General features: G+C 38.4%; 1 protein-coding gene across 1 annotated transcript; it reads left to right on the top strand.

Annotated features, from left to right (window-relative positions):
* The first annotated feature begins 200 nt into the window (after positions 1 to 200).
* On the top strand, positions 201 to 6551 carry pigr (polymeric immunoglobulin receptor). The gene is made up of 8 exons (XM_062403954.1): positions 201 to 326; positions 944 to 1288; positions 1414 to 1495; positions 2068 to 2294; positions 3669 to 3762; positions 4779 to 4870; positions 5020 to 5069; positions 5184 to 6551. The coding sequence occupies exons 1-8, from the start codon at positions 278 to 280 to the stop codon at positions 5265 to 5267; spliced, it is 1023 nt and encodes a 340-aa protein (XP_062259938.1). The 5' UTR covers positions 201 to 277; the 3' UTR covers positions 5268 to 6551.
* Positions 6552 to 13990: the final 7439 nt, after the last annotated feature.

Below are 13990 nucleotides of genomic sequence, written 5' to 3'. Positions count from 1 at the left end.
GAAAAAGTAAACAAATCCTGTTGGGATGTAGAAGAATATATAGGACATCAGCATATAGGTCAACATTTTTCATGCATTTTTGTTGCACTAAATTCAGTTTAATTATTATCCTGACAGCATCCCCGCCTTTTAAACCTAACTGGCAACTACATGGTTAATATCTAGACCATCTGGATCCAACTAACGCCCACGTGACCAATAGGAAGTTGTCAGTGCGGAGGCTGTGTTTACAAAAGGGGAGAACTGATTTGGGGAAACCTCACACTGTGTCTGAAACATGCTGCAACTCTTCACACTCACTGTCAGCCTATTACCATGGATCTCAGGTAATTACTATGACTGCTGTCATGATTCTAGTAGTGGCTCAATAATCATTTGCAGCTTATTTTTGTCTGCTGGTAACTGATGAAAAAGATTTTTAAAGGAGGATTAATGTCTATTCAGCCGCCACCTCACTTTATTTTGTGCTTTTGGCAAATCCTAGTCCGACAAGGCAACATATGTTTCCTAAGCTTCACTTCTCTTTAAAGTTGTATTCATCATCTTTATTTATCATTTGTTAGTGCCGAAGTAGAAGAGGTTTTAAAGTTGCTGTTTGCTGCAAGAGCCAGTTTTTTTTTCAATCTTCCGAGCTTCGGTTTTGTTTGCCCCAAAGCTAAACTATGTTTGATGTTTATTTTGTCGAGTCTTCAAAAGCCTCTTCTATTTGTCCCCAAAAATTCTGTATTAAAGAGGGATAATCCCATTTTGGAATAAGAAGTATGGTGAGGGAACTTGAAAGTAGGAAGTGATTTGTTCCATTGGAAAGTGAAACCGTAGATTCTGTACTAAACACTGCTCAAGGCCAATTTCACTGTTCCCCAGTCACAGATAAGAAACACTGAGCGACTGTTCCGATGTTCAAGCTTGTGGTCAGTGTTCAATCATCTCCACTCTCCTTCAGCCCTCCTCTGTGGGGTTACTACAGCAGAAGAGTTCGAAGTCCTGGAGGGTCGATCGCTCACAGTCCCGTGCCATTACGAGCCTCAGTATGCCAGCTACGTGAAATACTGGTGTAAGGGGAGCATGAGGGATTTCTGCACCAGCTTAGCTCGAACAGATGACCCCCGTGCCATCAACCCTGCTGTGGATAAAGTGAGCATTTTCGACGACCCGGTCCAGCTGGTGTTCACGGTGACCATGAACGACCTGAAGGAGCAGGACTCTGGGTGGTACATCTGCGGCGTGGAAATAGGTGGTATATGGAGCCGAGATGCTGCCACATACCCTTACATCAAGGTGGTTCATGGTGAGTGGTGGTGATATTCTGAACTCATAAATCAATATTTATCCCCGGGAAAAAAAACAACATGTACTTCAGATGGTTGGATTACAAATGCAGGCTATTGATGTGAGTTGATCTTTTTCTTGCAGGTATGTCAGTAGTGAACAACATTCTGACAGGAGAGGAAGGGAGCAGTGTTTCAGTTGAATGCCTCTACAGCGAGAGATACAGGTGTTTGATTTTCCCATTCATGTCAAGTTTAGTTTAGTTTAGTCAGATTTATGGATGTTTTGCCCATATATAATGATGTAAATATTAAATGAAACTACATTGAATAAATTTCAAAACTTAAGTTAAATTGCCTCCTAAAGTACAAGTTAACATGGCAACTTGAAAAGGCAAATTGTGTGAATTAAGTTTGTCATCTTAACTTGAAAATGTTTGTTGAGGGATTAAATGTTAGTGTTGTGTGTCAGAGAAAGCAAGGTTTCATGAATGGACGATGTAACATAGTTGTTTTAATTCAGAGTATGTAGTTCAAACAATGAATGATCATGAAACACGTTTATTTCTTCTGAATCAAATCAAAAATCATCCTTAAGTTGAGTCTACATGTGTTTTCAAGTCAGTAATTGAACATAGCTCTTTAGGTTGAACAACCTTGAGCCTTTTTACAGTGCATCTGCAAGGACAATTTACAATCGAAACTCATCAAACATGGTTATTTGTTAGAAATCTTCAATCCAAGTCAGACGCTGATGGACAGTCTGTCCCCCCTGTCTGCTGTGTCTGTTTGCCAACAGAGAGAGTGAGAAGAAGTGGTGTCGGAGTGGAGACTGGAGCTCCTGTCTGGGGACGGGTTCTGAAGGGAGCTACGAAGATACTTCAGTGGCCATCAGCGATGACAGAACTAGAGCTTTCACTGTTACCTTAAAGAATCTGCAGATGAGAGACATTGGCTGGTACTGGTGTTCATCAGGATACCAGAAGATAGCTGTGCAGGTGCTGGTAACACCACGACCCACGACAAGTAGGTTGACATGTTTCACATTAAATCTTTGCATTTGTTGGCAATCTAGACCAGTGTTTTTTCTTAACCATTAACAGTCGTGATCCAACAGTATAATCAGTATAATAACAGTTTCATTTTTCCCCCCATCGCTCAATTCAGAGGATGGGTTGGGTGTCTGGTGCCACTGCGCCGTGAGTGTGTAATGCAGCCCCTGCTAGATTCAATGGAGAAGCCGATACGTGTTTCTCCGTAGTCAGTCAATCAATTAATCTATCTATAAAATTGTGTTTCTACAGCCCAAATTCATGCATCACATTCAACAAGAGTGAAGAAAAACTACCCGAAAAACCTTTAAACAGCGAGAAAAATGGAGAGGCCGGCAGAGACAATTGAATGTTCAAAAAATGTCAAATCTAAAACATGTAATTTTATTTTGAAAATATTCTATTATTTTCTTCTTCACAACCATCTGGGAATTTTCTCGCGACCCCTCAAAGGGGATGGGACCCCCAGGTTGAGAATCAAGTTGCACAAGACAGGATTGTTATCAAAAGCATTTTATATATTTGACTGAATTCAAAAGTGAACTTCACTTTTGTCGAATTTTTCACCCATTTCTTTCTTATAATAATGGTAGTAGCCCTGCACAGTTTATTTGAGTGGAAGAATACATTATAGGCCTACAATGCTCAAGTAGAGTCTTCTTGGGGGGGCAGTGTCTTTTGAGAAGGAGACCATATAAAGAAATCAGTGACAGGCTGACATCAGCTTGTCACATCAAAGCAGTCTGACGCCTGAGCTTTTGTCTCACAGCGATTACATTTACACACATTCACCTCATTTTTTGAAATTTTTGCCACGTTTAATCTGAAATCGGACAGTTCACCATTATAACAGAAACTTATGAAACACATTGATCCTTGCTGCTTTAAAAACACTGTCTATCAAAGCCCAAATCTCACGATCAAAGCTGTCACTGTGATATTGCAGTGTGGGAAACATCTGCTGAGCCTATAGGGAATAGAAACCAGACAAATCAGCGAACTGTGAGTTATTTACGTTGGGATCTGACTCGCTTCTTGAAATTCCAAAATGTCCCTGAGCTCTTTTCAAACCAGGGCATTGTAGATAAGAAAGGAGGCACAATTGTCTGACTTATGGCCTTTTCCCTCCATGTCAATTTTCAAGCTGCTGAAATGACAAATAGCCACGCCCAGCGTTCACGATCAATATGTGTTTCTGACATACCACTGAGGCTCTCAGGTCTCTTGCTGTATTGATTATTACAAGTCACATATCAAGGATATTGATGGCAGAGCTCTGTGTGTACTGCTGCTACCTGTGACTGTACATCATTTTTCAGCTTTTTGTATAATATCTTTATCCCCGCAGCGACATCTGTAACACTCCCACAAACAGCGTGTCAGTCTGATGACCTCCTGCCTCCACCCAGATCCATCTCCAAGGACTCCTGGAACGGTCAAGGGTAAGAGTCAAGCACTTCTTTACGATTCCACTTCCCCCACATTGAATATTTACACACTGCATTTACACATAAATTGCCACTCCTTTACCATGCCTCCTGTATTTGATGGGACGCTGCTCACGCTGTTAACCATTATGGAAGGTTCTCCTTGCCAGCAGGATGGAGTTCACCCAAGTTCAGCTCCGCCAAGCACAGATAATGATCGTACTGCTCTTGCGGAGTAATCCGTCATCATCTCGGCCATAGTGGAACAATGTCAGGACGGTTAAAGTATCAACCGGAAATGCTCTTAGTGGACTGGCTGTAAAGATCACTACGGCTGTGTCCCAAATCACCCTCTCGCTCACCTTCCCCTACTCACTGTATGGACTTTTACAATGAGGACTGTAAAGTGACCTCAATGGCAAAATTATAAAATGCTTTCGGAAACTAACTGGCGCAATTTCTCTTCGCTGGTTGTCACAGGATTACACATCAGCCAGTGCAAAACCCCATAATACATTTTTTTATTTTTAATTAACACTTTGTGTTGACCATGTTTAAATGTAGAAATAAACTTATTAGCTGCAGTTTGTGCTGTCATGTGCTGCTCGGCTCTTATTAGATATTTTACCACCACAATCTTGTGCAGCTCATTAAAAAAACTATCTATTGTCATCAGAAATATTAGGGATCCTCATGTCTTTATCCGCATGATAGCTCTGATGTTTTTTGAAAAGAATAAAAAGGAGTAGAATCACGGGAGAGAGAGACGGTTCAGACGCGCTCCCTCCTCTCGTCTCTCTGGCTTTTTTTCCTCCTGTCAATGCTGTGAGCACAATGCATGAAAGTGAATATTGCTCGGTTGGTGACCATTGGTTGTGCACTTCTTTTCATGATGCATTGTGGGATACGATGAGTCCACATAGTGTCCTATAGAGGGTATAAATAAATGCACCTAACATGCAGACCACACTCCTAAATTGCAAATTCCCTATATAGTGATGAATGAGTGATTTCAGTTGTTTGTGTTTTAGTTTTGTCCTGAAGTCTTTGCTGGTTTGTTCCTGTCTGATGGTGCTTGTGGTGGGTTTGCCCCTATTGGCAAGAAAGATGTGGAAACTTCACAGTAAGGCAACTTCTCATTTCTTTGCATATTATAAATCGAGGCGGAATCCTTTTTTGGGCTATAAAATATTGTTAATGCATTAAATATACCTGAGTAAGTATATTTGCATCGTTATTTGTGGCTTAAAGATGCTCACTGTGTGTTTCCAGAGCAGGATCCTGTGCTGAGACAAGCTAAAGGGATGAAAGCGAGGCATAATGTAAGCCTCCATTAGAAGATCTGTCATCACTCTATTTCACACGGTTTGAAAACGCTATTATCAAGGATCTGCTCTGGTGATTATAGCGCTCATTTTTCTTTTCTTCTCCCACAGGAGTATTCAAGGGATGTAGGTGACCTGCTTGATACTTCTGTCATTTACCATAACAAGGATTCCCAGGAGGTTTTTATGCACTGAGCTTGTCTGTACTCATGGAGTCTGTGAAGTGTATATTCTTTCTCTGGTAACTGAATGTAATTTGTTATTTCACTGCAGGAACACATGCTTTATTTGTATATTACCTAAAGCAGCATATTGAAAGACAATTCTGACGTTTTCTACAAACTACTTTCTTTACACAATTGGTATAGTGTGGACATCTTAGCATATATACATATTTTTTTTTCAGACCTACACTAAAATGTAGATAATATCCTGAAACGCTGGAAAAGGCCGGATGAGCTCATTTGCAAACAGAGCAGAAGAAGTTTCTAAAATGAAAAAAACAAAAAACAAAAAGGAAACAAATATCTCAGGATTAAAAAGCGGTATCATACATAATGAAGACATCAACGAAGAAGTTAAAGGTGTATGATTTAGGTGAAAGGGATCTATTGGTAGACATTGGATATACGATAATGCCATTGACGTTTTTTCTTGTGTGTTTCAATTCTGCAAATGTTTTCCTTACCCTAAAATGAGCTTTATATATTTAAATACTTTATAGTTATATCGGCTGGAGGTCCTCTCGACGTAGGCAGATTTTTTTTACAGTAGCCCAGTGTAGACAAACTAAACACCTTTTGAGTTTTTATGTTATTTGAAGGCTACCACAGGTTCTCTTTCATGTTTGGAAGGGGAGGGTGAGGTGGAAGATATTCAGCTGCAACATGCAACTTCACCACTAGATGTCACTTAATTCTACACACTGAACCTTTAAGATTTTGGTGACAGCGGTGTTGATGTGCTGTAAACAAAAACATGTGATCTCTGCAGCAGAATTAGTATGCCCTGCCTCTACCTGCTGCAACCCCCCCCCCCCCCTCACCTGAATGCCTGTACTGATTTGCTGTTCATGTGTGAATGATAAACTCCAGAGAAGGTCTGGACTCAATTCTGCGGACATTCTCAGGAGTTAATGTCTGAAGATGGCTTATCTCTAATTTAACATCTATTTTCTATTGTATGGCTGTGTGGTCTCCACTTTAACTTTGGCCATAACTACCACTAAAGTCACTGATATTATTTTTGTTGTTGAGTTTGAGTAGTTTCGCAGCCAAGGGGGATTTCTCCACTATTAAATACTAACACTTCAATTTAAAGCTCTGTAATTTCCTATTATATTCAATGGAAAGAACTTGGTGCAAGTGGGAATTGTTCATGTTGTTACTTAATTTGAAGAAGAAATTCTTCTGGACAGATGTTTAATGAAAGAGGGTTGAATGTTGAATTGGTGTAAAGTGAATAAAATAATTAACGAGTCTAAGTTGTCTTTACTTGAATATATGAGTTTATTACAACAGAGAAGATTCTTGGTTCAACATGAATGTGAACAGTCAAACCAAAGACCTTGAAGTACCATAGAAACATTTCATATATATAAATATATATATATATATATATATATATATATATGAAATGTTATCTTCTTAAGAAAAGAGACTGACTCAAGGTTCATCTTGCAATGCCAGAGACAAGACGGCCACTCTTAGCAGAAAACATAAAGAACCCTATTGCATTCCTGCCTCTAGACATCTGTTTCAGGCATGCTATTAGTCATCCATTATATTAAAAAGGTATTAAAACATGTATTTAGGCCTTTACAAGTGAGCAACTTTTATAGTTTCGGATCAAGGTAGATTTTTCCGAAGTATCACTTCAGACACGTACATATCTAAGCAATCAGAATATGTATTGTTGACAATGCCACATTTCACCACACTAGAATTAGTAGAGGAAGAACAATGGCCTCCTCTGTGTAGTCATATTTGAAGTTTATTTGTTGATATATTTAATGTATCAACAAATACTTTTAAAGTTATTTTTGTCTTTAAAAGCATGTGATGTAGTCGACTTGAGGCTAGCGTCAAGAGATAGGTGAAAAAAACATCCTGATACGTGCCTGTGACACAGTTCAAGCTCCTGAACGAAGTTCTCCTCTCTTTATACAAATTGTGTGTACCAAGGTACTTCATCTTATTTTGTTTTTATTGAGTTAAAAGACCAGAACATTATTGCTTCATGTAAATTTCCTTTCCAGAGGCCAAACTTTCTTCTGTCCCAATTTATTTGCTAAATCGCATCTCATTTGATGTGAATAGTCTGGTATGTCACAGTTTGCCACCAACATATTTGCAATTTCATGCGTCAAGGTTTTTTCTCTCCACATTAGCAAAAGTGCTTTCTCTCGTAGGAACAGTTTTGTTTTTCTATAATTTTAGGGTCTCAACCTGAAAACTTGCAAAGTGCCTTGAAATATGCATCTTTTAAAGTGGCACTGTACAAATATAACTAAATTGAATTGATGGCAAAGGCCTTAGTCACAAATTACCTAACAGCCTGGTGTAAAAAGTGTTTTGCTTGAAATGTTGGTCACCTGAGGGCAACAAAAAACAACGACATAGTATCACCTTTTAGTTTCACAGTAATTGTAAGATAACCACCTATACAGCAGATGTGAAGCAACATTAGCATATTCAATAGCGGTGATGACTGGACTACAGGGTAATAGAGCCTGACTTGAGAAAAACTAAATCTGGAGGTGCTTTTTTTATTATTCGCACATGAAAAATAAAGTACAAATCTTGAGAATAGATAGAAATTTCCAGATAAAGTAAAGCTTTCAAGATCCATAGACAATCACTAGCAAATGTGTCTATGACTTATGTAGATTCACTTTTAGTAGCAAGGACATGCTTCCTGTTTTAGCACTTAAAAACAGTTTGGTCCTTGATCAGTATTAGGACGTAGAAGAGGTTGTGGCTCCTCACAGTTTCTGTTCTAAAAGAGAAGCCATCTCACAAAGCTGTCAATCACTCCAACTCTAAGTGGAATAGACAGAGTTTATTTTACACTGGACATTTCAACTTTAAAGATATCTACCTCTCATTTAGTTTGTCTTTATTCTCAAGATTTCATCTTTATTCATGACAATTTTCAGTCTACATTTATCTGTTGAGGGAAATTTCTGTTGCTAAATGGTTGATTATGTTTTACGGGCTAGTTGCTAAATTGAATGTAGAGCTGGGGAAACATAAAAGCTCAGAGATAAGTAATTTCTCTTTCAGGGAACATTACTTGGAATATTTTACATTAAAATAATTGAATTTAAAGTCAAGTCCGCTGAAACTATAATTCATCAATAACCCTAATATGTGACATGATCACAAGACTTTCTGGCCTTTTTTGAGTGTTTACTCATCCAGGCTAAACTAAACTCCCGACCACAGCCCTGACAAGTTCACACATCTAAGAATTCTAGTTATTAATTACATCAGCGGTTAACACCAAGCATGATGATCAAGAAACAATGAAACCCTTACATTATTAGACAGCTTCTTCAAACTGTTGAAGAGAACTAAGTCCAGGGTGACTGAATAGTCGTCATGACCGTAAACAGTACATCATCAGTTTTTGTTTCCACAAATTACAGTTTATGTCCTGACAAAAATGAAATGGCTAATTAATGTTTCTGCTCGGATACAGTCTGCTTGACAGTAAAGTAGTTTGGGCGAATGCTGATGACATGAGCGCGGCGATGAGATCTTATTATGAGATTGAAACAGAAGTGAGCAAATAAATAAAGTGAATGCATTAGAAGAGGCTCACAAATTAACTGAAGGAAACAGCTTTACATTTCATGCTTGGACTGTCCGTTGTTGCATGGATCCTCAGAGGATGTGTAAGATTTGTAGACTGAACAGTAATGAGAATACCAAAGCAGCTGTTTAACCAACCAGAGCTTGGAATGCTTAGTCGTATCCGTGACTGAAATGAAAGAGCAGTTTGTTTTATTATGGGACAAAGAAGAATGCAAATTCAGAAGAAAATATCTTCAAATATTAATAGATCATTAATTGCTCAGTGTCTGTTGGCTGAGAACCATGTTTCAAGTATTTTTGTGGCTGTGAATTCTGGTATCTATAGTGTATATAAGACATGTTGAGCTTTTATTAAAGGGTTTCTCTCTATATAAGGCCATTAACATGATATTTAATGGGAAGAAGATGAGGTTATTGTGCAGTGGCTCAGATCTCCACAGAGTCACAAGCAGAAGTCACCAACAACCCTGAACTGCGCATCTGTGAGCCAAACCGACTGTGCTCAGTGAAAAAGGGGAACACAAAGAATTGTCCTCGCTTTTCAAGACCCTTTATCATCTGGTCAGTGCGGCTGCTGCTGCTGCTGCTGGCGTTAAGGAAATGACGAGTTCACCATTTTTTATTTGATATTGGCTTTGAATCACCACAATTGTTCTTTGAAACCACAGTAAGCTGTTCTGCATTGTCAGGTGCTTACTGCCAATGAAATGAACTATGCTATCTTTATAAATGTTTTCATAACTCTAATCTGGGCAGACTTCCTCTCTGTACAAATGAGAGACGGTGGTGGCTGTGGCTCGGTAGATAGAGTGGGTTGTCTGGAGTTCGATCCTCAGCTCCTCTGGTATGCATTCCAAGTGTCCTTGGGCAGGACCCTGAACTCTTGTGCAGTGTAGGAATGGTGTGTGATGAAAAAAAATGCTCTGTATAGTAGCGCTTGTTAACACATTATATTATATTATATTATACTGCATTACATTTCATATTGCAATCTGACACTGTTCACTGTTTTGCATTTCACTTTTTACATCTTATCTTTTATGTATTTTTATTTAGATATGTTTATGTCTAAATAAATGTTACTTTGTATAAATATTAGAAAAAGTGAGTTAATAAGAATTAAATAGTGAGTAAATATATACTGTTTTTTTTATTGCTTTTCTTATGTGTTTTGTATTTATTTTGTTTTTATGTTTCTGTGTTCATTGTATGCACCAATTACCAGAGCAAATTCCTGGTAGGTGTAAACCTACTTGGCAATAAATTCTTTCTGATTCTCTGATTCTGATTCTGATTCTCTGATTCTCTGTGTGAATGTTTCAGTTGTTGATAATACTAAATCGCTAGATAAACACAGTCCAAGACTGTTCTACTCTGTGCAGTTATCTAATCTGCAAAAGAAGTTTAACTTGAGAAATATATATCTAAAAGAAATGAAGACTGTTTTAAATGCCACCGTAAGTTGCTCCTTTGTATGTGTTCTTAACTTACATTAACCTTATTTTAGCACTGTAGCATCAGTCTTAAGTATTGTTTAATACTTAATTGTGTCTGCTGCTTTTCCCAGTGCAGTCTTACATATATAGTTATAGCTCTCTTTACAATTAAGTGAGGGCAATATGGGTTCCAGTCACACACTACATCATTCAGCACCTGCATATGAAGTCTTTCAAAATGTCCTATTGCATTCTTTCATCAATTCAATTTTATTTGTATTGCGCCCGATCACAATATATACATGATTTCTAAGCACTTTACGTATAAGGTCAAGATGTTAAATCATAGAGAAACCTAACAATGAGCAATCACCTTGGTGAATGTGCAGAGAAAAAAAATCATTTCAAGTAGAAGAACCAGACTCAACGTGGGCGGCCATCTGCCTCGAATGGTTGGGGTGAGCAGAGAAACATGGGGAGGAGAGGAAAGATGGGTGGAGAATAGGGGAGAGAGGAAGGATTGATTGGGAGAGGGGGAGGAGAGGGAAAGAGCGTTAACAGTAATTTTCTTCATTATCTTTTGTCACCTTAAAAATAGAAAACAAATGATAATTTATACATGTTTTATATTGGTAAATATATGTAGTTTTTACCAGTGTTTTATGGAGAAGGTTGAATAAAGGTGACATGACCAGATAATTTCAAGAAAGCCTATAAAAATTACTAGAAGGTTGCATACAAGGATTTGATTAAGAAAGTTTCCCCCCTAATTTCCCTTTTTAAAGAATATTTGGAATATATTTTATTCAGCTTTCCTCTCTTTGGCCCTCTGGTGTTAGTTGAGCTCCCCCATTGTCTTGTGTGTCACAGGTCGTTAATCCTAATGCGTTTCAAGCGGAATCAGTTTAGCCACTAGATGGAGGTCAACCCTATGTGAAATACGTCCTTTCCGTTATGTACTGCTGGTGTGTGCTTCACTTCATGCACAAAATATATATTCCTTCCATCCTGGTCAGACCATACAAATATTCTGTTTTTAAAAAAGTGAAAAAAAAGCAGGAGGCAGTTGCTAGTCACCACGGAGCTCCACAGAGACAAACGCAGAATTTAGACATCCCAGGATTGTTCGTCTATTTTCGCTCAGTTTGAAAAACATTCCAACTCCTGCTTCTACGTGCATTCACACAAACCCCGGAGTCTTGCCATTTATGGGCAGTGACAATCAATACATTTGTACTCACCTTGTACGCAGCTGCTGCAGATAATAAGGCATCACGGAGGCCTGGGCTGAAGGATGAGCGACTCCTCTATGCCCCAGGTCCATCGCTCTGAAGGCCAAGCCTGGCTCATGCAGAGACCCCATTAAATACTTCACTACTCTTGTTCCTCCAGACCTGATTTGACTGGAGCATCAGGATGCTGCTTAATGAAAACAACAATGTTACGGACCACAGGAAACAAGAGAGGCTGAGATCTGTTGCTATTCAGAGGATGGTGCAGTCTGTCCACAAACTAGTATAAAGCCTTTACCGTAGCAGTATTACTGAATTACCTGAAACAACAAACTGCATATTATAAACACTGGTGCACTGCCCGTTCTAAACATGCACGTGTACTTGGCCTGTGGTAATGTAGAGATACTTCAGAATTACTCCTCATCATTTGTGAGCCCACCTTAAACAGATTTACAGTATACTCACTTTTTAATGTTTGTACGTCGTGTGCAGAGCCTTTTAAATGTGTTCATACATTGCATGTTGGCCATTTCCGAAGTCTGCTAAGCAACCAACACAAAGTACAGCAGTTTTGAATGTGATGCCCATAAGATAAATATTGCTCGACATATGCTTTCGACGTCTGAGCTGCCTCGTTAATGAATTGTTATTTCTCCTAGTGATTCTCACTTCAAATCAAACCTACTATATTAACTGTACTTCTTCATATCCTTTCATTTTTAAATCTATGTACATGAACATTAAACATTCTTACATTGTAATATAATATTTGCCTTGAAATGTAAAGGCTTCCATGGAAGATGGACATGCATCATAGTTTTGTGTTCCCAGTGTTCAGACTTTCATACCGAATTAAAGGGTTATATCCATAATCATATCTATTTTTCTTACAGCTATGAGCAGACAGAAGAGAACCTTGAGACAGAGATAAGTGGCTTCATAGAGGACCAATAAAACTGAAGACACTGGCGACTGTCTGAAAAGGACAAGTACGTTGTTGATCCATGGCCAGAGGAGCGATGAATAAAAGCATCTTCTGATCTTAAGCTCCAATCTGCAGGAGGACATGGTTTCACAGGGCCTTTCAAATCTGTTTCAAATGGAATGATGAAGGCTTGGTTGAGGGTAAAGATGGTGGTTTTCATGAAAAAATCTGTTCTCATATAAGAATTGTGAGCTGCGTAGAAATTACTGCTTTGTTAAAATGATGAGACATTCAGCCTCGTGTTCAAAATGATAACCACTCTGTTAGCGTGTAGGAACAAACAACAGTGCTGATGTGGTTACAGTTCATTGACCCATCCTATCAAAACTGATTCTAGAGCACATAAACTTAAGAACAAGAGTTTTTACACAAAAGCACATGTTGGTGATTAAAGTCATTATTTTAGGTCCCATGTCATTTTAGAGGAGGGATATCAGAGTTGATGTGTGCTGGTAGACCCAAAATTCAAAAGCAAAATTATCAAAAAGGATCATTTAATTCAGGAAAGAGTCAAAAAACTAAATATTTTTTAGAAACACTTGGAAGTTCGAACAAGAAGACACTGGAAACATGACAGTGATGACTGAATGATAACGACAAGCACAGAGACTTATCCACACAGGGGAGGTTGATTGAACACAGGTGAAACAGCTGCAGACAATCACAAGGGAAGGAAACAGGACAAAGGCAGGAGCTAAAGCTACAGGCACACAATGGGCCAAATTTCAAAATAAAATAGGAAACACACAACGCAGTATGAACACAAATCTAAACACAAGGAAACACAGCAGGTAACGGTCCAACCAAAGACCTCCAAACTCTTTCTCAGAGCTCAGAGCTTGGAGTCATGATAAGACCTATTATCTCAGCCTCTTATCTGTGTTTAAATGAGGAATGTGGAGCATGTTGTTGAGTTTTACTTAAGTAAAAATACTAAATCTTTTAGCACGTCAGCTCCAAAAAACTCACAAGTATCAGGACTTTGAAAAGATTGAACGAGAAACTGAGTCTATTCCAAAGGATGAACCTCAAGAATTGGAGTAAATTGTCTCTTTTGTGGAAGAGGAAATTGAAATGGCTTGTTGTGTAAGACTACTATGATTTTATCTTCAAAGGGGTTTCGTAGTTTCTGGATATATATGTTATTTAGTCCTCATTAAATTGCTACTTTATTCTTATATATTACAATATCATTCTCTAACTCTTTTTTTATTTAGCCCTACTACTTTGTTTGGATGGAACGTAGAAAAAAACTGGCAGTTAAAGAGGACTTAAGATTAATCCCTGATGGATACCACAGAACACCCTGCAAATGCTAAACTTGTTAACAGGACATGACAAAAAAACACTTAAAGAGACTCAGTGGTAACACTCAGTGGTAATGTACAATCTTTTAGAAGGATGTCAAGATGTTCTCAGCCGCTCATGCCATTAAAAACAGAGA

Source organism: Platichthys flesus, chromosome 14 (assembly GCF_949316205.1).
Source record: "Platichthys flesus chromosome 14, fPlaFle2.1, whole genome shotgun sequence".
Taxonomy (NCBI): Eukaryota; Metazoa; Chordata; class Actinopteri; order Pleuronectiformes; family Pleuronectidae; genus Platichthys; species Platichthys flesus.
This window is presented reverse-complemented; position numbering and strand designations above follow the sequence as displayed.